This window comes from Spermophilus citellus (assembly GCF_964194105.1).
Source record: "Spermophilus citellus genome assembly, chromosome: 4".
Classification (NCBI taxonomy): Eukaryota; Metazoa; Chordata; class Mammalia; order Rodentia; family Sciuridae; genus Spermophilus; species Spermophilus citellus.
Window position 1 is genome coordinate 226,995,458 of NC_138185.1, and position 22,731 is coordinate 227,018,188.

The window sequence follows — 22,731 nt, forward strand, 5'->3', positions numbered from 1 at the left end:
ACCTCCCTGTATTCTCTCGGCAGGAAAGTCCCCCTGGGTTGAGCTGGTGCTGGGTGGCTCTGGCTCGTGACTAAAATACTCAGGGGTCACTCCAGGGGAACTGGGCTGATTGGGCTGCACGAAATAACCACACAAGAAACAATACCTTTTTCTTTGGGGGTGCTATGACTCCTCTGACCTTAAGCTTCTGCAGAAAGAGTGGCACTGACCCCTTTTATTGAGGAGAAACTATTCAAATGAGGCAAGGGATCATGTTTCAGGGGGCTGAGTCTATCTTTGTGATGTCTGCTGTCAGCAGGTTGATTGACATCAAGGTAGGCCACACCCAAGGGCAGAGTAAGAGAAGGGGACACACACAAGGCATTTCCATGGAACATTCTATCCCAAACAGGGCAAGGGTAATATTACAAAGGAACAGGTGAGTGTAGCTTCACCCATGGGGATGTAGGAAGGCACGCCCATGCACGAAGACACAGTGGCACCCTAGAAGACGGGGCTGTCCAGCAGCATGACTGCCAGATGCCACACCGCTCAGCAGGGGAGATAGACCCAGTCATGTCTAGTTCAGCCCCCCACAAGCTGGCACGTGCACAGTTCCTCTCTGTTGCTTAGGTCCCTTCCTTCTCCCCTCCTGTGTGTCCAGGACTGTGACTCTTACACTCAGCATTACCTGCACGTAGCTTTCCATTCTGCCATCCTCTCCAGCTGCTTTTCCTACACCCCAAGACATTTTACATTTAAAGCCAGAGACTGTATTTTGAAAACGAACCACCAGACTTTCCATTTCTCACAGGCCTGGCCCTTGGGAAAGGAGCTGCCCCCACTCAGTTGAGCACGTGCCAGAGCCATGGATTCGTCTCTAGGCCATGGCACCCCAAGCCAATTGGTCTGCAAGAACTCTCATGCCCAGTGGTGACTGCCCAGTTCCTGGTCTCCCTGATTATCCATTTTCTAATTTCACTCAGTTCCCACATCAACGCCAGCAGGCCCTCTGGGACCCTGCGGCAGAGGCTCCCCAGGACGCCCACCTGGCCATATCAGGGCCTGTCTCCAGCCTCCCCGCCTGGTGGAGGCAGCCTCCCTGATACTGGCAAGTCCTTCAACTTCTTATCTGGGCCCTAGTGGCCAGGGTGCTCTCTTCTGCAGTACTTATACTAAAACCCTTGGGGTAGCCCAGCATAGGAAAAAAGATCTGTTTATTTGTTACTCTGTGGCAGCAAAATTGAAAAGGCGATATCTTTAAAAAAAAAAAAATCATCTAAATGGGAGACTCCAAAATCCCTTGGCAATGGGGGAGGCCACAGCCAGTGGCTTTACACTGCACCACACAGGAGCCAGATGTCCCAAGAAAGCCCTGTGAGGGATGGAGAATGAGCTGAACTTGTGCTGAGTAGACAGGGCCTCATGAACCGACAGCTCCCCCACTCCTCACCCCCTGCAATTTGCAGAGGCAAAGACCTGAGGCTGGGGTTGCAGTGGGGTGGAGTGGAGCCCAGAGAAGGGGTCATGAGGCTGTAGCTCTGTCGCCAAGCCAAGGCCCTCTCAGACCTGAGAAATAAACCTTTTGCTAACCAGTGTTCTGTGCCAGACCAGGTGTCTGTGCCCCCGCCTCCCACCCAGCCATGCAGACCTCTGGGGCCCAGGTTGCTGCTGGGAAAACAGTTACAGGATGACTGAGCCATTTCAGCCATGAAGGAAGCCCAGTGGACCTACAATTCACCTGCTCATCAGCATGCCAATGTAAAGCATGGCCCTGACCACATTCCCACCCATCTTGGTATGGTCTGCTTTTGACCCCCAGTTGAAACAGGTCCAGAGAAGAATCTGAGGACAGGGACTGGTGCCCTCCAGAGAAATCAGAGACAATTCTTTCCACTAACCCCTGTCTTTCCTCTTTTCACTCTTTTTAAAAATACCTTTATTTTATTTGTTTATTTTTTATGTGTTGCTGAGGCTAGAACACAGTGCTCTATTCCTGAGCCACAACTCAATCCTCTGCCTAAGTGGCTCTCAGTTTGTAGGGGAATAACCAACCGCCAGCTAGGGTCAGAAAGGGGTGACAGTTCTTGTCCCTGCTGTCTGATTCCTGCCCGTGTCTCTCAAAGCTCTGCATCTACTTTCTGAAGTCTTTTGTCTTTTTCAGACATTTAAAAGAGTTTGTGTGCTCTCTTCTGCAGTACGCATACTAAAATCAGAAGCCTGAGAAGATGAGCATGGAGGACGCAAATTCGCGAAGCGTTCCTTTTTTTTTAAGTGCTACATATTTTAAGTGGCGTCAATGTTGTTGAAATTCCTTTTATTTAGCCCCACCCCCACCCGACGCATGTACTTTTCTGGGCCTCATGTTTATGATGGGAAGGAGCCCCAAGAGAAGAGGCCACTCAGGGACTTCCCGGTCACCCACCCCTCCTTACGGGACACTGTCCAGGCCAGCCCGCGTGGTACTGAGGGGATGCTCACGATGCTGGCCCATCAGCGCCGTGACAGCCCCCGGATGCTGCTGGCAGGAAAGGGCCCAGGGCAGACCTGAGTCCGCCTTGGGGAAGGACCCTGAAGTCCCCAGGGACTCGGTGAAGAGCGAGCCAGGGCGGGCTGGCGTTTAGGACAAGGCACAGCTTCCCACCCCTCCTCCCGTCCAGGCCTCGGTGGAAGCGCTGGCTCCCAGGCGCGGGTCTGGCCCGCAAGTCTCGCCCACCAGCCCTCGGCCCCGCCCACCGGCCCTGGCCCCGCCCCTGCTGCGATCGCCCAGCACTCGGCCCCGCCCAGCCCAGGTCCCAACCGGCACTGGCTGTCTTCGGCCGCGCACCCCTCCTCCGGACACAGCCCAGGGGTGCCATGGCGTTGCGGGAGGCGTAGCTCGCCCGCTGTGCTGCGCCGACTGCAGTCCCAGCTCCCGCCTCCAGGCGTGAAAACGCTGGTATCCGGAGTGACTAAGGCACCCAGGGCCCTTTGTCACAGGCTGCTGCAGCTTCAGCTCAGGGATGGAGAGAGGCTGAATGGGCCACTGGGACTGCCTCCAGGGCAGAGGGCAGCATGGTCACCCTCCACCCGACCCGGAGCACAGGGAACCAGGCAGGTATAAACCCAGCACGCGGAGCTGTGTTCCCCTGGCCACTGGGCCCAGCATGTATCCTGGACACAGAAAGGACAGCAACAGAGAGAGCAACTAGAGCCATGTCCACAAACTGGGGAGGCCCGGCAGCCAGGGCAGCTGGAGGAGGGTGGGAGGGCTGTGCCCTGCCATGCTTGGGTCTTGGACCAGTGGTCGGCAGAGCTGTGAGGTCACTTTGTGGTCAGTGGCCAGCTTGTGAAATCAGTCACAGCAGCCCCCAGACACCAGCATACTGTTGAAACAGCAGGCAATCTCTCCAGGGTCTTTTTGTTCTCACCCATCCCAGAATTTTCCAGACTGTTTGCAGAATCCCTGCCATCACTCTTAACGCCCCGGTTCTGGTTGTCCCTGTGGGATCCAAGGGCTCACCCTCCTCAAGGCCTTTGTACCAAGGGACTCCCAGAAGAAAAAAAAGCTCTTGTAAGGGTCAAATGGAGTCTTTCTTTTCCAAAGGAAGTGAAAAGAGCATGTATTTTTGTGTTTTTATTTCTAAGTGTGTTTCTGTGTGTTTTCCAGGTGTCTCTCACAGTGAAGAGCAGAGGCCCACACCTGCCTTACAGAAATGAGAACCTGACTCAACACAGGGGCTCTGTGCAGTTCCCCGGGAAGGAAACTTGAGCGTGCCCCTGGTACCCGCCCTATGTCCAGGCAGCTCCACCTGCTCGGCTCAGTCTCCTGCTGAGACTCTTGCTGAGGCTAGGATATCAGGCAGGTGGGAGGGTCAGCCCCAACAGTGACCCAGTGAGATAGGTGTCATTGTTCCCAGTATCCAGATGGGGAAACTGAGTCATCAGCATGGCCTGGCAGAGCTGGGATCCGAGTGGGCCGTGAGTTTCCTCCTGTACTCCACCCTGGTGAGGCACTAGGCAGTCATCTGCTTGCTCTGTCCCAGCTCCCAACCCCCTCCCCTGTGACGATGAAGTCAGGAAGTCTCAATGTGAAGGAACTCCAAGCATCCTCTTGCTCTGTGGCAGCTGTATCTCAGCCTTCCTGGGGTATCTACCAGCATTTCTGACTGATTGGACTTCCCAGCATGAGTGTCTGGGGCTCCCTGTGGAAAACACATGGACTACCCTACTGGGCACCAGCAACTGGCCACCCTGGCTTCTGACTCCCTTAGGTGACCCCTGGCGGCATGTGTCTGCTCAGCTCAGAACCAAGCCCAGACAAGTGTCCTCAGGGCTGGGCTCCTGCCTCTTGCTGCTGCTGGGCTGTGCCAGTGTCCAGGCACTGTGACGGTGCAGGGTGCCCCTCGTTGTGGCTTGTATCGACCTGTGAATCAGAAGCACGGAAAGCCCCCTGACACACTGCAGCAGTCACCCAGCAATGCCTGCGGCAAAGCACACTCATGAAGCTGTCGTCCAGAGCTCTGCTGCAGCCCTGCGTTGGCTAATGGCTGAGGGAACCCGCAGAACAAGCTGGCATCTCCCGCTGCCCATTCCCATGCTCTCTGGCTCTCTGGCTCCTGACAGCCTGGGAGCATCACCCACTTACACACTGCCACCTTCCAGTCAGGAGACCCTAGGGGGCAGAGGCTCACCGAACGGGTGGCTCCAGCACATGGACACTGTGGCTGATGGGCAGTGTGACCACGTTTCTGGCCCTAGCTTCCCACACCTGTGGTCCTCCCCTGCAGTACAATGGTCTCAGCAGGTCTCCTCGACCAGCCTCTCTGGGGTGTGCGCTGAGCCCCACCTAGCTGGCTGCAGCCCGGGAGGGTTCACAGGCGGGGGGAGCGCACAGTCGTCTGCAAGCGCCATGGGGAAGTGCATCTCCTCTGAGTCCTTGGAATGCGTGAGCTTGGTGACTTCTGTCTTTGCAGACCACTTCTTCCACCCCTTCTGGATTCTGGACACTTCTTGCCGAGAATGGTCTGTGGCCAGCACATAGATGATGGGGTCAGCCACACTGTTGACCGTGGACAGGCAGAGGAACACCATGGACACCGTGTACAGGCTGGCTTCAAAGGCACACACCGCAACCTTGTCTCCTCTGTAGTAGGAGAAGGTGGCCGCTTTGATGAGAAGAACCACATGGTAGGGGGCGAAGCAGACCAGGAAGATGACCACCACTGCTATGGCCGAGTGCTTCACCTTGGCCTTTTGGGCAGCGGTCAGGCCCCTGCTCAGCTTGATGCTCCTGAAGATCCGGTGGTTAGTGAACGCTATGGTGCAGAGAGGGATGGCGAACCCCACTGCAAACCGCGCATAGTGGTAGCCCGCGATCTTTTCGTTCATCCGCATGGGCTCGAAGCAGCTCTCCTCTTCTTCCATGTCAAACACCGGGTAGTAAACAAGCCCCACGAGGACAAAGACACACACCGAAATGAAGACGGCAGTCTTCTGGAGGCGCCGGCCGCGGCTCTCCAGTGCATACACCACTGCCAGGAAGCGGTCGCAGGAGATGCAGCACAGTAAGAGGATGCTGATGTAGATGTTGCAGAAGAAGATGTAGGCGGTCACCTTGCAGGCCCGGGGGCCCAGGGTCCAGCGGTGCTCGTTCTGGATGTAGATGACCCAGAGCGGCAGTGTGCTCAGGTAGAGCAGCTCACAGAGCGCCAGGCAGAAGAGGTAGACGGCCAGCACGTTGCCCTGCAGAGCCTGCAGTAGCGTCAGCCACGCGGTCAGGCAGTTGGCCGGCAGGCCCAGCACACACACCGTGCTGTACACCACCACCAGGACCACTCTGCTCTCCTCGAAAGACGCGTTGCAGAGCCCAGCAGACAGTCCCGGGTCTGCCTGAGAGAGCGGGGTGGTCACTGGGGTGGCATTTCCTGTGGGGCAGAAACAAGAGTGAGATTTGCAGAGCCAAGAGAAAGTGAAAGGCCCACCAGATGCTTAGACAATTTCCAGAGGGATTATTGAAAGAGATCCTTAGATCCTGGATGTCCAACCCATTGACCTCACGGACAAGAACACAGGCTGTGCAAGATGCACTCTTTGCAACTCATCCAAGTCAGTTTTTAAACTGCATGTTTGAAGAGGATGTTTGTGTCTGTTTTCTGACAGCTGAGCAAGAGCCCTTCTGAGTACCCCATCAACAGTGTCTGGAGTTAGGTGCTCACTGCTTCTCTCCTCCATCCTCGATCTTGCTCTGGCCCCAGCCCCTGCCCTGACTTGGGCACTGTCTCATCCTTACTCATAGTTTTATCTTTTCTTTGCCTTTTTGACTCTCAGTTACCAAGAAAGATAACTAACCGTCCCTGTCATGATGATAGATTCATCCACTTCTCCTTTTAGGTCTTTCAAGATTTGCTTCCTATATTTGATGCTTTTGTTAATTAGTGCCTAGAAATTAAAACTCGTTCTGTTTCTGGTGAGTTGATCCATTGGGCATTATGTCATGATGCTCTTTATCTGTGTGGTAGGCAGAATAATGACCTCCTACAAACATGTCTGTATCCTAATCCCTACTTGTGAATGTGCTAGTTATGGCAGTGGGGGAATGGGTTGCTGATAGAATCAGGATTAATTAGGATCATCTGGCCCAGTGCATCACAGGGAGTTTAGATGTGGGAGAGGGAGAAAGAAAACAGCCATTGTGGCTCTGAAGACAGAGGAAGGGCCTCAGGACAAGGAACATAGCCTCTAAAACCTGGAGAAGCCAAGGACAGGGGCTCTCCCTGTGGCCTCCTCCTTGTAATTTTATGTTGCCTTGGCATCTACTTTGAATGCCAGTCTAAGTTTCTCCTACAGAAGCAGGGCTCATTCACCCTGGACAGAGCTTCAGTTCAAACCCCTCCCAAACAACAGGTCAGGGGTGAGCACCAGGAGCCAGCAGGGCATCTGATAGGACCAGCAAGCCTCCCACAGGGAGCCCTGGTCACAGGTCAGACACCTGGGCCCCGGGCCACCCACTAGGTGGAAGAAGTACCCAGAAAGCACCCTGTGCACATGGGGGCTCCTTCCTGACCCTTGCCAGGGCTGCCGGTGCCCTGGGGCTGGACCCAGGTGGCCGGGCCCTCAGAGCACTCGGCCTCAGCTGGTGGGACCCACTCCAGACTCGGGAAGCCAGAACCCCAAGACCACATGTGTTGCATTCATAGCCACTTGCCACATGGGCCTTGGGAAGTCCCAGGGCTCCAGATGCTCCTGGGGACAGCCCTGCTTGCTGTGGCTTCTTGTCCAGCCTGGCCTTCGGAGGCCCCTGAGTTCTGCTTCTTTCTGTTCGTGTTGCAGCACCAGAGACTGAGCTGGGCCCCAACCCTGCTAAGCACATGTCACTAAGCCATACCCCAGCACAGGACCCTTGAATTCTAGATGTGATGCTCACAAAATACTATGGCTGGATTAAAACAACGAATATTCTTTGCCTCTGAACTCTCGAGGTCAGCCCTTTGCATTTATAATACTCTCTATGTACTTTCTTTCTGAGACAGGGTCTTGCTAGGTCAGGCTGGTCTCCAGCTCCTGGACTTGAGTGGTTCTCCTGCTTCCACCTCCCGGGTTCTTGTCCTGCTTGGACATGGGTGACACCAGGACCCATAGGTGGGTGCCACCACTCCTAGCTTCCCGTATTAGATTTACTCCTCCACCTTGTTTTGCCCTCCTTTGCAGTTTTCCATTTACTTTTACTCCCCTTTTGCTTTCTGCTATGGGCTGAATTCTGTCCTCACTAAAAAAGACACTGTGGGGCCCTAGCCTCTGGGGCCTCAGAAGGTGACCTTATTTGGAAACAGCATCTTGACTGAGATGAGCATGTGAGAATGGGCCCTGAGGTGTCCTTACAAAAAGGGGAAATTTGGGGCTGGGGCTGTGGCTCAGCGGTACAGCGCTGGCCTTGCACATGTGAGGCCCAGGTTCGATCCTTAGCACCACAGAAATAAATCAATAAAAGGTATTGTGTCCCAGTACAACTAAAAATAGATAAATATTAAGGGGGGGGGTTGGACACAGGCGAGCACAGAGGAGAGAAGATGAAGACACCCATAGAGAAGAGGGCCCAGGGAGGGGAGGCGGGGCCAGCCCAGGGCCCTCTGGTGTGAGAGGTGAACTGTGCAGTCAAGGCCCCCCAGGGCAGCCGGGCCTCATCTTCTGGAGCCAGTGAGCTGACTCCACATTGCTCTACTCCCCTCTCCTCGCTTTGGAACTTACTGATTCTCTGGATGGTTCAGCGATTACCTTGAGGTCTCCAAGGGTGCAGTCACCCCTGAGTGGATCCAGTCTTCACCTCTGGGACCCCTGGCCTGGCCTGTGTTTGACTCATGTCCCTTCATTTCACTTGTATGGTTTTAAAAAGGTGGTTTTTAAAAAGTCTGCATAATAACATCCCACTATGGCAACCATCCTGGGCACGCGTCCAGCGAGCTCAGAGTGCTGTCCGGGGTCACCCTGGGGTGGGCTGCTGGCCCGTGACCGCCCGAACCCAGCCAGGCCTCCTTCCCCTCAGGCTTTGCCCTGAGATGCGCCCCCTTGCTGTTGTCCAGGTGCTGCTGTAACCAGCTGGCACAGCCCGGGCAGCTTACGGACATCGGGTGTGCCTCTCACCCTGCTGGAGGCTGGGCGCCCCACAAGGCCAGCAGCCTGCTCTGGGGCTGGTGAGCCTGCTTCCCACCTCCACGGTCTTCACTGTGCTGCAGGGGTGAGGCGGCTCCCGGGGCCTGCTGGGAGGGCACTCACTGACTCCTGGGGACCTAGTGGCCTCCCCCAGGCCCACACCCTCCTGCCCTCAGCTGGGGGGCAAGGATCTCAGCAGTGTCCGGGCGCTGGAGGATAGCCTTAGTAATGTTCTTCTCTGTCTCTGCGGCTGGTCTGTGCCAGGAGGGCATCTGGGGCTCGCGCTACCACTGGGCCACATGCCGCCCCAGAAGGGCTGCTCACCGGAGCCTTTGGGGGCAACCCCCGTCTTGGTTGTCAGACGTGCCTTCTACACGCAGCTCTCTGGACGGCTTCCCGTGGACCTACCTCAGCTCCCGGCTGGAGGCCTCGCCCCTGAGCCTGGCTTTGGTGGTGGTTCTTGTCCTGCTTGGACATGGGTGACACCAGAGCATATTTTGACACAAGACTTTTGCCGGTAAATGGATGGATCTGGAGACTATCGTGCTAAGTGAAGTAAGCCAGTCCCCAAAACAAAGACGGAATGTTCTCTGATCTGCAGAGGCTGCCCTGGTCCTGGCCTCTGTGGCTGCTGGGGAGTGGCCCCTGGCTGTTGTGCGGCCTCCTTATCCTGGGCTCTGCACACGCTCACCCTGAGCTTTCTGTCCTTCTGCAGTGCTTCCTGGTGGCCCACACCCGTAGGGCTAGCCTAGTCATCTTTTTATATCCATCCAACCTCTGTGTTTAAACTCACTGGAATTTAGAACTGTGCCTTTCACTACTAGAGGCTCCGCGCGGCTCCTGCTCAGGATGCCTGGCATTGCTGGAGGACGCTCCTGGGGGGAAGGTGTGGTCCTGGGGGGGCTTGCTGCCCCAGTCCCACAACAGCAGCCTGCAGGAGGGTCCTCTGATCTCTCCAGCCCTGGCTCCTCACAGTGGGGGGCCCATGGAGGTCTTCTCTGCAGGTGCCCCATTTGAGCCCCCAGTCGAGTCCTAGGATCACCTACCATCCTGATCAACTGGAGAATGGACCACAGGAGGTCAGTTTGCAGCATAAACCAGACTCAGGATGTGCCTCTCACTGTGCTGGAGACTGGGCCCTTGGTCTGGGCCATTGCTGGGGCTCGCTGTGACTCCAGAGCAGCACATGGCCTCTGAGGTCAAGAGGATGGAGGCAGGGGTCTGAAGGCCACAGGCCCGTGAAGCTCCTCACAGCCAGGCACAGCCACTGCCTGGCCACACCCTCACTGGCCTCTGGGTCTCCTGTGAGTCCAGCCTCAGCAGTGCTCCTGGACATCCGGCCAGCTCAGGTCCTGCCCAGTGTCCTCTTGTGTTCTCGTCCGCGGAGTGGACGGAGCCCAGCCAGCCTGGATGCTGGGTGCTTGTGTCTTGGGCCCGTGCTGCCTCCTCGGTGCTGCCCTACTCTGCCCTCAACAGGACAGGGTCTCATCTCCCATGTCCCTCTCAACACGCTGTTTTCCCCAGAGGTGCTGGGGAAGCAGCCCAGGGCCTCACCCTGCTAGGCAAACTCTGCACTGAGCTCCGCTCTAGCCCTCTTATTTTCTGTCTTCTGGTAGTGGCTGTCCTGTTGGGTGTGAGGTGTGAGGCAACCCACCCACTGTTCCTCCCACTCTGGCATGTGTCATTGTCCCCAGTCTAGACGGACAAGTTGAGGCAAGTTGAGACTCGGGAGTGCTGAGCTGCCTCAGGGCCCCCAGCGATCCTCTGCACAAGCCTGTGAGCGGACGGCAGTGAGCAGGGTGCCGGGGCTGCGGGGCCCACAGCTCCCTCCCCTCATGTGAGCACCCTGCCTGGTGTATGAGCCCACAGAGAGGTTGTCCCCCACTTCCTGGCCTCAGATGCCCCTCTCAGCCGCGCCCCCCCCCCCCCGCTACCTCCATCCCAGCATCAACACCTGTTAACCCAGGTGAGGCAGTAGTGAGCCCTGGGTGGCCCAGGGCCCCTGCGTGCTCCAGAGCAGCTCTGGTGCGTCCCCCTCCTCCCCTGCACTCCCCCACTGTCCAGGGGCTTGGTGAGGCCCGGTCCCATACCACCTGCTCAGGCCCACACTCCTGTAGCCTTCACTGAGGGCCAAGTCCCTCCTGCACCTCCCTCCCCCACTGGTGACTGGGCGGGGAGCCTTGGTGCAGGCAGAAGAGCCCCAGAAGGGGAGGCAGCAGGGGCGGAGGGTGCCGCTCACGGTCAGCTCTTCCATGGCCAGCAGGGGTCCCACAGGGCAAGGGCACGTGGGACGGCGGTGACTCAGGCCTGGTGCTCAGGGGTCCTGGACGTGAGAGCTGCTTCTGTCCCTCACCCCTCTCCTGGCTGTTCCCAGCACTCTCTCGAAGAACTGTGAAGTGGGCACTTGTCAGCTTCCTGGTGGAGCTCCTGTGGGCCTGTGGTCTCCGTCCACTTTGGTTCAGAAATCTGTCTCTGCGTGCTAATTTTTGAACTGTGAGATGAGATGGAGTACGTCGTAGGAAGACTCTCATGGACCCCCTGAATGTTGAAGTTGAAGGAGGCTCACTCACCTGGCATGTTTGCAGGTTCCAATCTCAGGGTGGCTCTAATGTAAGCCTTCTGGTACACCTTGTGCGTCTTGTTGGTCCTACTGAGAAGTGTACTATTTAAAAGGACCTAGAGAAAGCGCAGGTGGAAATTGCTTTAGGAAAAGCAGATTAAATCATGTGAATTAAGCATGAATTAATTCATTTGAGAAAATGATTAGAGAACATTTATGATGTGCCAACTCTTGAATTCATCCTGTGGGATGCAATATCAGGTCCTTAATATATATAAAAAAAAATTCCCCAAAATCAACAACAGGAAACCTAATAGAATTACTAAAGCCAGTGAACATCACAATGTACATCATAAAAAAAGGAATTTGAACTCTCAGTGTCATGGAGAATAAGGAGGAAGGCGATGTAGTGGGGATTGAGGGGAGTCTCAACCATCGCCAGTATGTTTCCAAACATCTTAAGTCTTTCCCTTGGGCCTTCTTGTTTTCTGTTGTCAGCGCTGGACATCAAACTCAGGGCTCCACACACCCCAAAGTTCTGCCACGGAGCTGCATTCCCAGCCCTGTGCTTCCTTCGAACCTATCAGATTCTGTCTGGAGTAGTCCTCACCAGGAGTGACCCACGGCATCAAGTGCATGTGACCCAGAAGCTGTGTCACCGCCTGTTGCCCAGTGTGAAGGGGATGAGGACCCTGACAGGGACCCCTGAGAACAGTGTCCTCAGACAGAGGGCATGGGAGGTGGGCAGCAGGCTCCAGGGGACCTGCTTCTCTGCATCCCTCAGTAACAAGGACAGCCCCCAGAGAGGCCCCGTGATGACGAGACAGAGGGTCTGAGGGAAACAGAGCCAGGCCCACTCCAGGGAGTCAGGGAGGCCCACTGGAGTCCTGGGACCTCAGGGGCAGCCTGGGCCCTCTGGCTCGGGTACATGTGTGTCTCAGTCCTCCACAGAGGAGCGGAGGCTGGGTACGCAGAGGTCAACTCAGGGGCCCCACTCCACCTACTGTGGCTCGAACCCACCACCGCCAGGGACAGCACTGGGTCAGGCACAGCGCCTTACAGAGGTAGGCCAAGTAAAGCAGGCTGCAGCCACCAGGCAACCAGGACTACAGGGACACCCACGCCAGCACCTGGCCAGGGCCGCCTGCACCCAGACCCCAGCTCACGGCTGGCTCAGCTCCTGAGCACCCTGCCTTCCTTTTTCAAGTATGTTTCTAGAAGCTGGAGGTAACAGGAAGCTGAGCCGCTCACCTGAGGCCACAGGAAGTTGCTCAGTGTGTGAAGAGTCAAGGCATCCTCTCCACGTACGTGGCCAAGCGAGAGGCCCAAGCCAGACAGAATCCAGGAAGGCCTTTCCCAAGCGTGGCTGGTGGCAGCAGCCCGGAGGCTACCCACTCCCTCGGTCTCCCTTCCTGGGTCTCGGCCAGCAGCCTGTTTCCCAGTGTGAAGGGGACGAGGACCCTCATAGTGACCTGCCGGGACACTACCGGGGGACTTCAGGTCCTCCTGCACTGAGCTCTGCATGCTGTGGTGGAAGGGGAGTGCCCTGTGTGTGGGGCTCTGCCCTCTCTGCGTCCCCAGCTAGCCACCTGGGGTCATCTGCTGCTGTACCAAAGCCTTGTGAGAGATGCAGGGCTTTCTGGCCCTCTCTAAACAGAGGGACTCCAGGGCACGGAAGTGGTGCTCCCCACCAAGGAGGGTCAAGGAGGTGCTTTCCAGCTGGTGAGGTGGCCACGTGGGCCAGGGCCCCCAAGAGAGGGGCTGACGGGATGAGTGCCCACCTGTCCAGGACCAAGGAGGACAGCCACCCCACCTGTGGCCCGCTTCCTCCCGGGCCCAGCCCTGGGTGGCAGGTGGCACTCTTGTACCTCATCTCTGGCCCAATGCTGTGAGCCTCTCTCTCCTTTCAGATTTTGAGGGACACAAGAGGAGCGTGTCCTTACAGAGCAGCAGAGCAGCTTCATGAGGCCACACACATCAGACAGAGTGGAGGCCCCGGGTGGGCGTCAGACAGCAGCCCTCCCCTGCAGGGCTACCCCAAGCACTGGTCCCTGGAGCGGAGGGAGGGAGGGCAGCTCCACACCCAGGCTCACAAAGGCCGCGGGACTGAGAGCCCACAGGAAACCTGAGAGAGGCTTCCCTCCTGCGAGGCTGGCCTCGGGTCCAGCAGCCGGCAGAATGACCTCTGGTACCGAGAGGCTTCTCTGGGTCCCTGCCTGCCTACGGAGGCACAGCCTGGACAGCGCAGCCAGGCACAGCAGGGCACTGTGGTCCAGATCTGGGGCCTGTCTGACCTCTGGGCTCCAAGGGTTTCCCTGGACCACAGCAAGGGGGCAGGGGGTGACACCAGGAGGGGGCAGCTGGTGCTGGGGCAGCTGAAGGGAGGCTGTGGGCCCACGGGACTGAACCCCAGCCCCGGGCTGGACTCCTCCCATGGTCTCCGGGCGCCTGCCCAGAACTGCCTCCAGCCCGGCCCTGCACACCAGTCCCCAGCCTTGGCTTCTCAGAGTGGGCCCCGCCCAGGCTTTGTCGGGGTGCTCCTGCCCCACAGGCACACGGCCTCAGGCCAGGCAGGGTCCAGGCCTGGACACTGCCACGCCCACCCTCCGTGCTGCTCCCAGCCGCTTCCCGCTTCCCCTGAGTCTCCTCCCCGTTCAGGTGAGCCTCTCACCTGCTGGACTGCAGGGGCTCCCTGTCGGGCGGCTCAGGTGCCATGTGGCCATCTCTGGAGCAGCAGGGCTGTCTCCCACGAGGAGCGGTAAGGGGCAAGCAGCCCCAACCTCCAGACACAGGCTTTTCCCAGGAAGGGTGCCCCTGGGCGGGGCCCCTCCTGCCCCTTGGCTTTGTGTGCCTCAGGAGGACCAGGGCCAGGTGGGGGGGTCCCGTGCTGCTCCACTTTTAGAAGCAGATGTGGCCTTCCAGCAGGGCAGGAGTCAGGCCAGGCCATGCATAGTGGCTGCTGGCCTCGCCTGCCCTGGCCATCTGGGCCCATCTCTGGGGCTCTGACTCAGCTGGGGCAAGGGCCTTGACATGGCAGCAGGGTCCCCCCCCTGGGGGATGGCCCCCCATGCCCAGGAGCATCCATGGGTCAGCAATGCCCTCAAGGCCCATAGTACCAACAGGCTCAAGTCACCCTCGCGGTCCCAGGCCATGTGCCCATGGTGGCCCCATGTTCCTGGGGAAACTGTGGAGGCTGGATACAGAGCAGCTCAGCTGGACCCTGGGATGTGGCCTAGGGACCGCAGTCACAGTCCTGAACGGGCAGGCACGGATCAGTCCTGTCTCTTCCACCTGCTCCCGAGCGAGCTCCGTGCATCCCAGGCCGCAGACACTGCTAGTCTCCTTCGTGTGTCCCAGCCCCCCCTGTAAACCGCCATCTTCAAACCACACCTTCCCCTTGAGCCCCGCCAGTGCCCTCCGCCTGACTTCTCCTTTCGTGCCTCCAGCTACCTTCCCAGGGCCCGTCCCCACCCTCAGCTCACACCCCTGGGGCAGCTGCCACTGGCTTTCTGCCCACTCTCCCAGGGAGGAGCTTGCCCAGTCCCTGGAAACGCCAGGCGCCAGGGTCAGGAGTAGGACCGGCGGCAGCCAGCCTCGGCCGCCCAGCACCACCCGGCACCTGCCTACAGCCCCTGGGTTTTAGAATGTCTGTCCATCACAGAGCTCTTCAGACGTCCTGGCTGTCCCTGCCCCATGCTTCCCACCCACCCTGGCTGGGGCTTCAGGGACTCCCAGCCTGGGCTGCTGGGCCTCTGAGGCTGACTGGTTTGGTGGGTTCCCCTCCTGGCTCACACCCCTCGCCACAGCAGGGTTCGTCGGCTGTCTCCACCGTCCTCCTCCCACATCCTTCTTTAAGAACCTACCCTGGATTCGGTCCCCACATCAGGATGTGCTCAGGCCAGAACTGCAGGCTCACCAGAATCAGTCACGGGCTCTCCAGGAGGAGCCGGGGCTGACTTCCTGCCCAGCAGAAGCCGCGTTGCCATCCTTCCCAGTGCGGTAAGGTAAGACCATCGTCTCTGACACACATTCTCTTTGGTTGGACTGCTGGTGAGTGGGCCTCCCACACAGCTGCCAGCTATCCAACACCTCTCAGCCTTGGCTGGGCCTGGCCCTAACGCACGGCATTATCCATCCTGGATGGCGATGCTGGAAACCACTGCTCAGCCTCATTCTCCAGTCCCCAGTGGTCAGTCCAGCCCCTCGGGGATGTGCCCAGCCTGGGTCCATGAACCCAGCAGAATTTACAGAGCCCCTGCTGTGCCAGGTGCTTGGGATACCTAGCCTGAGAGACCTGTGAGCCACCAGCCACAGGATCTTGCCCCATGATTGGACAGACCACCGTCCACTCCAGAAGAGTCCCTACTGTCCTGCAGTCCCTCCTTATGCGGTGCCTCTCAGCCTAGGCCACCCTGGAGGAAGGAGCCCCATGTCCACAAACCATGCTGCCCCAGGGGGATGGCAAGCACGCAGGCTAGGAGAGGGGAGAGGAAGTCCAACCCTGCCTGGCATCTGCGCCAGCAGCCACGTAAGGACCTCTAGAGAGAATGGGGGCAGATGAGGACACCAATGTGACAGATGCTCTTGGTGGGCACAGTGCCCCTAAGTCCTATCTTGGGGACAGGCCTCAGGTTAAGAGCCTTCAGCGAGCCCCACCTTTGTTCCAGCACACAGGCAGCCTTCTCTCAGGCCCTCTCCTGGGCCAGCCCCCCAGGACCCTCCCAGCACACCCAGGACAGTGACTTACCCAGGCCCATCCTGCCGCGGCTCTGTGTGCCCTCTCTACAGGCCCCCTGACATTTCAGGAAGTAGAGGGGTCTGAGCATGTTCACTCCGAAACTCCCTTAACCACAAAGCGGAGCTGAGTCGGGGTTGGCTGACAGGCTGGGGCGTTATCTCCTGGCTATGACAGCATGCCCCTCACTTTCCTCGGGACAGGGGAATCAGGAAACGGCTCCAGACCCTCCTGTCTGCTTTGACAGCATCCCCAGCAAGCCATGCCTCCTCTCAGGAGATGAGCCGGGACCCAGGACAGACACCAGGGGCCAAGGAACAACGCAGCCAGGCAGCTCCATCCAGGTGGTGCCACACCTCCCAGTGTTGTCCCAGGGAGACAAGGCAGCACCCGCCGCAGCTGGGCCTGGAGAGAGGGAGGCCAGGTCCTCTGCAGCACAGGAGCAGACGCTTCCTGCTCACCAGGAACACCCAGGGGTGCCTGCCAAAGACGCCCAGCCCTCCCTCTGCCACCTTCCTAGGGCAGGCCTGCAGGCACAGGGCTCTGCTGGGGACTTCTCCCCGACAGGCCATGTGGCGACCGGGAGTTGGGGGTCAGGGGCCACCTGGGAAGCTGCCTTCACTGATGGGCATGGGCTTCCTGGGCCCAGTTTCCCTGGAAGACACCAGCCCTGCCAGCGTCACCCACCCCTCCCCGACCTCTCTGCACAGAGGGCTGCCTACGGGCTTGGGGTGCAGCCCCTCCCTTGCCCAAGCCTGGCACAGTCCTGGCTCTTCCAGCCATGAGGTCACGAGAAGGAGTGTGTCCAGGGACATCTCCAGGACAGCTCTGCGGCCAGCACTGCTCCAGACACGCACACCGGGATGTGCTCAAGGCTGGGCCCTGGGGTTCCCCCAGTTATGTGGGCCTCCGCCCACCCAGGCGCAGGGCCATGAGGCCCCAGCTCGCCCCCTCGCAGGTGCACCCTGAGCAGCAGTCTCTGTGGTCTCGTGTGGGCGCAGCGGAATCCCTAGGAGTCCTCGAAAGCCCACATGCCATCATGTGCGTGTCCAAGGCACCACTCACCTCAGCCTTCAGGGAGCACCCACCAGGAGCTGGGACCCTCGAGGGGTCTGCCACGCACACCACATCCACCGGGGTTCACCACAGGCCACTGACTGCCCTGCCCCTGGGCCGGCGCCTTGGGGAGCCCAGGTGCCCAGGGCAGCGAGAGGGCACAGCCTCCTGCCCCCACCAGCCTGTCTGGGGCACTCTGCCTTCCGCTTCTCACAAGAGCCCCATCTGGGGCTTGACAGGTGGTAATTTCCAGTGACATCACCCTCTGTGCCCCGCTGCTTCATGTGGCAAGGGCTCCCCTCCCAGCGGGGGAGACGCACTTCCCCCTTGGGCGCCATGGTCTCCTCCGGGGGTGGCAAAGCCCTGGCTTCATTTATTTTTCTCTCTAGACTCACAGACTTTTCCTCTATGTGGTGAAGTCACCGTTCCACCACTTCCAAGTGAATGGCTGGGTGGCCTTCGCACACTCACAGGACAGCCCAGCACACCCGGCTCCTGCCCTGCCCGACCCTGCCCTGCCCGGCCCGGCCCTGCCCTTCCTGGCCCTGCCCTGCCAGGGCCAGGCCTCTCGCTCTGCGGCTGCATGGCACTGGCTGCTCCAACCTCGTCTTGAGCAGCGCTGCCCGCTGTCCACCCTCCTGTAATGGTTCTTTCAGTCAGCACTGTGTCCCCGAGGTCCTTGCCTGCTGCAGCAGGTATCAGAGCCCCTCCTTGTCAAGGCTGCACGGTGGTCCACTGTGTGCACCGACCTTTGCTTCTCTGCTGGACACAGTGTGGCTTCTTGGCTGCCATATGTGGTGCCCCGAGGATGCAGATGTGTGGGACCCGTGGACTTAACACACTCTGTGCATCTCTGTCAGTCGCCATTCTTATTCTTTTTTTTTTTTTTTTTTGGTACTGAGGATTGAACTCGGGGGCCCTGAGCCACATCCCCAGCCCTTTTTTATTTTGAGACAGGGTCTCACTAAGTAGCAGAGGCTGGCTTTGGACTTGCAATGCTCCTGCCTCAGCCTCCTGAGCCGCTGGGATTACAGGGTACGCTACGCAGGCCTGTAGGTCATTATTCTTGAAGACGCTCGCATCGTCCAAACTTGACAAGCTGCCCACTCTGCCTCTGTGCTGTTGAGCATGGGGTTGTCTCTGTAGATTTGTCACTGTGGCAAGTCACGTCCACCAGTTTCCAGAAGCCACGCTGCCTCTCAGTGGGCCCCTCTGTGGTGCCTGACCTGTGGGCTGAGCTGGCAACCTCTGGCCAGGAGGGGTCTTCCTGGCCTTTTGGACTCTGTGGTTGGCTCCACCCACCGTCCCTTGGAGGAGGGCCTGTGCTTGGCTCTCCCGCCTTTTATGATGCCCAATGGGGGCAGGGTTCCCAGGAGTTTCTATAGGGGCCACAGTTTCCTGGGTTCCAGCCAGGGGAGTTTTGAAGACAGCCTTGCGGAAGGAGGAGCTGCTGGGGAAGGAGAGGGGCTTTTGAGAGGTGTCAACACAAGAACTTGCCAATTCTGAAAGTCCTCGGTGCTAGCCCCTGTCCCTTCAACCCAAACTTGCTGAGTATGAGTCACCAATGTGCTTTCAGTTAGGCCCAGTGTCAGTGTGCCCCAGTTAGGCCCGTGTGTCAGTCAGATTTTCTTCACCGTGACCAAAATACCTGACCAGAAAAACTTGGAGGTGGAAGGGTTTATCTCTGCTCACCGTTTCAGAGGGTGCAGCTCAGCTCTGCAGAAGAGGTTGGCACAAAGCTTCCCAGCTCGTGAACCCAGGAAGGAGAGGGAAAAGCTGGGGGAGATAACCCTTCCAGAGGGTGCCTCTCCTCCCCCAGCTCGGTCCCACCTCCCCCAAGTCCATGCAGTAATCAATGGTGGTTACAGATGTCCGGTCCAGTCATTGCCTGCAAGGCTCGCCTTTGAACCTCATTGCACTAGGGATCATGTTTCCAACCCACAGCTCTTGGGAGAAATTCCGGATCCAAGCCCTGACGTCCCCCCACAATCCCCTAAGCTCATAGCTACCTCAAAATGCAAAATGCATTCAGTCCATCTCTAGGAGTCCCAGTAGCCTTAACAGAATTGCTCAAAAGTCCAAGTCCAAGGACTCCTCTTGAAGCCAGATTTAAAGACAGGTAGTTAGTGTAGCTAGATAAATCGGTCAGATGGAAAAACAGGAGTCTGATTAGAGCCGAGCAAATGGGAAACAGCCCCTGGGAGAATGGAAGGCTCCTGTCTCCAGAGCCCTTTGATACTCCCCCTCCCAAAAGAGTTGTTTTAAGCAACTCCTGAGCAGACAGGGAGCTGCTCATCAAAGCCCTGGGCTTCTGCTCCCTTCCTGTCCAGCACTCCACCTGGCCCTTCCAGGCCACCTGCTCACCCCCTGGCCATCCCACCACATCCCCAGCCTCTGTGCAGGATGAGGTAAATGCACAAGACAAGGGAGAAGAATGCAGGAGAACAGGGGACTTCAGACACATAAAAGGGACAGGACTTCCTCATTCCACGGATTCTTTGGGTCCCCTTCTTCCACATGGGAGAAGCCTGCTGCACTGTCCTTTAATAAAGCTTCTCACTTCCTACTCCACGCTTGCCTGGGCGTGCTTCTCTGCTGTGACCCTGCAACTTGGAGGAAGCAGGACCTGTCTAGGTGACCAGTCACTGGCCGAGTCACTCAAGACAAGCTCTCAGTGTGAGCCTCTGTAAAACTCAAAAGCAAGAGACCTGTATGCAATATGTTATGACACAGAGGAGACATCCCATTCCGCCAGGGAGAAAAAGGGGCATAGAACCTTGGGGCCAGAGCAAGACTGAAACCCTGCTGGGAAAACATTAAACCTCTAGCTCCATGCCCTGTGGGCCCCGAGGCCCGCTGCAGCCCGCGTGGCCTCTCTCGAGCTGGCTCTGTTGTTCCCTGCAGCTCTCCTCAGCAGATGTCCCGTACTCTTGGCATCCCTGACTCCCAGGGCTCTCCACTGCAGCTTGGGCTTCACTCTCACGGCTTCCTGGGTCGCCGTCTGAGGGCCTGCCTGCAGTTGTCCATGTCCTGCTACGCACTGCCTGGCCTTCGAGCTTCCCTTTGAGATCCCAGCAGAAGCCTCCAGGACCCATAACCACAGCAATTTTCCTTCCTGCAGATTCCCTACTACATGGCCAGAGCCATCACCAGCTTGAGCAGTCACCAGGCCCCTCCCCCACCCCGTGGACCTCACCACCAAGTGCCAGGGAGCCGGGCTGAAGGATCCCTGGGAAACGACTTCCTAGGCAGCCCAAGGAGTGTGCACGACTGCAGCCCTGAATCTGCAGTGGGTGTGGTCCTGCATTTCCTGAGGTGACCTCGTGGTATCTCTCCTGCTGACTCCCCAAGAAGCAGGTTTCTCTTTAGGGGTGCTGATCTCAGCAACTACACATACTTTGGCCACAACTTTAAACCTGCTTTATTTCTGGCCAAACTGCAAATTTTTCAAATCCTTCTGCTCTGCTTTTTGCTCCTGATTCTCTCTGTCACCTGGCAGAAAACCTTCAGCCTGTGCCACTGCCTGAGCGCTGCCGGGCACTTTCCTCCTCTAAGTCGAAAAGTCTGTAAGCTTTAAATTCAGCCTGACAGAAAGTCTCAGGGCATGGACAAAACGCAGAAAGGTTCTTTGCAATAATGTAACCCGAATGGCCTCTAGTCCAGTTCCCAATACAGTCCTCTTCCCCCCTGAAACTTGGTGAGCACGGTTCTTACTGCGCACATTCCGATCAGCATCTGGTCCTGAGCTCCCACCACAATCACCCATCAAGCTCTGCTTGCAACACTCTAAGGCTTCTCCCGCCTGCGCGTCCAAGCTCCTCCTGCAAACCAGTTCTCAGGAACCAGAGCAACAGGAATAAACACAGCTGTGACCCCCATCTGGGTTCCAATTTCTGTGTTAGTCACCTTTCTATCACTGTGACCAGAATACCTGACAAGAATAACTCAAAGGCGGAGGACTTATTTTGGCTTACAATTTCAGAGAGATCAGTCCATGGTCAGCTGGCTCCATGGCAGAAGGACATAGCGGAGGAGAGCTGCTTGGCTCAGGGGAAAGCTGGGAGAAGCAGGCAAACGGAGGTGGGGGAGGTGAGCCCCTTGGGCACGCCCCAATGACCCACCCCTCCAGCCAGTCCCCTCCCAGAAGTCCATTCAGCTCCCAGTGGATGTGGAAGAACACACTGATGATGTCAGAAACCTCATGATCAATCATTAGCCCACGAGCCCACCTCGAGCCCACCTCTGAGCCCACCCGGAGTCCACCTGGAGCCTACCTCAAGCCCACTTGGAGCCTACCTCGAGCCCACTTGGAGCCCACCACTGAGCCCACCTCAAGCCCACCTCTGAGCCCACCTCGAGCCCACCTCTGAGCCCACCTCAAGCCCACCTCAAGCCCACCTCAAGCCCACCTCTGAGCCCACCTCGAGCCCACCTCTGAGCCCACCTCAAGCCCACCTCTGAGCCCACCTCAAGCCCACCTCTGAGCCCACCTCAAGCCCACCTCTGAGCCCACCTCAAGCCCACCTCTGAGCCCACCTCGAGCCCACCTCTGAGCCCACCTCAAGCCCACCTCGAGCCCACCTCAAGCCCACCTCTGAGCCCACCTCAAGCCCACCTCTGAGCCCACCTCAAGCCCACCTCAAGCCCACCTCTGAGCCCACCTCGAGCCCACCTCTGAGCCCACCTCTGAGCCCACCTCAAGCCCACCTCTGAGCCCACCTCTGAGCCCACCTCTGAGCCCACCTCGAGCCCACCTCAAGCCCACCTCTGAGCCCACCTCAAGCCCACCTCTGAGCCCACCTCAAGCCCACTTTGAGCCCACCGCTGAGCCCACCTCGGAGTCTTGCTGTGTTGGGGATGCACTTCTAACACATGAGCTTTTGGGGGACATTCCAGATGCCAACCAGAACAGCCCAGGACAAGCTGCCTGTAGCCCCCGAAACCCCAAGCACCATGCCTGCCCACAGGGTCTCTTCCTCAGGAAAGGAAGGCCTGGCAGCCTGCACACCCTCAGAACCCCGAGCCTTATCTCTTGGTGAGTTCCAGCACTGGCATGAGGGTCCGGGTGTCGGGAAGGAAAGGAGAGAAGAATGCTCAGCCCTGCCCCTCGGAGAAGGCTCCGGATGGCCCAGAACCTCTGCTCCAGCCTCTGATGAGAGCTGGCTGCCCCAGAGAGGGTGGGAGAGGAGGCCCTGGGGTGAGACAAGGCCTCCCCTGTGGGGGATGGGGGAGGGTGTGCTGGCTGTCTAGCTGGGCTGTCAGCCTTCAAGCACACAACTCCACGACTGGGGGGCTGGGGGGTGGGGGAGAACTCATGTGAAGACAGGGACAGACAGAATGACAGCCCTAGGGCTCTGAGAGGAGCAGCCCAGGCAGCCTGGGGACTGGGCATGGTGGGAACCACTGCTGGCCCCTCCCATCTGTGGACCATGTCCCTCCTCCTTTTGGGGGAGGGCCTGGAACCCTCCATCTCCATTTCCATATTGAGGGACAATCCCTGTTGGGCAGGTCAAGTCTGGAGCCCACCCCTAGATTAACCACACCAGGGCGTGGCCCAGGGGGCAGCAGAACGGAGGTGCAGCTGGGGCTTGTTCCAGCCAGCATGGAGGCTGCAGCAGGCAGGACCCGCCTACCCCAGCTTCAGCCTGCTTCTCCAGTGTTCCCCTTTACCTGGTTTTGCCCTCTCTGCTTTGTGCTGGGGTCAGCCTGTCCCGGCCAGCTCAGTGTCCTGAGGGCATGGGTCCTCCCCCAACCCCAGCCCCCCAGGCCTTGC

General features: G+C 58.3%; 1 protein-coding gene across 1 annotated transcript; it reads right to left on the reverse strand.

Moving 5' to 3' along the window:
- Positions 1-4,748: 4,748 nt before the first annotated feature.
- On the reverse strand, positions 4,749-15,940 carry GPR132 (G protein-coupled receptor 132). The gene is made up of 3 exons (XM_081292425.1): positions 15,915-15,940; positions 11,178-11,283; positions 4,749-5,885 (listed from the first exon to the last, which is right to left on the reverse strand). Exons 2-3 carry the CDS (start codon positions 11,182-11,184, stop codon positions 4,759-4,761), a joined length of 1,134 nt encoding a protein of 377 aa, XP_081148551.1. The 5' UTR covers positions 11,185-11,283; positions 15,915-15,940; the 3' UTR covers positions 4,749-4,758.
- Positions 15,941-22,731: the final 6,791 nt, after the last annotated feature.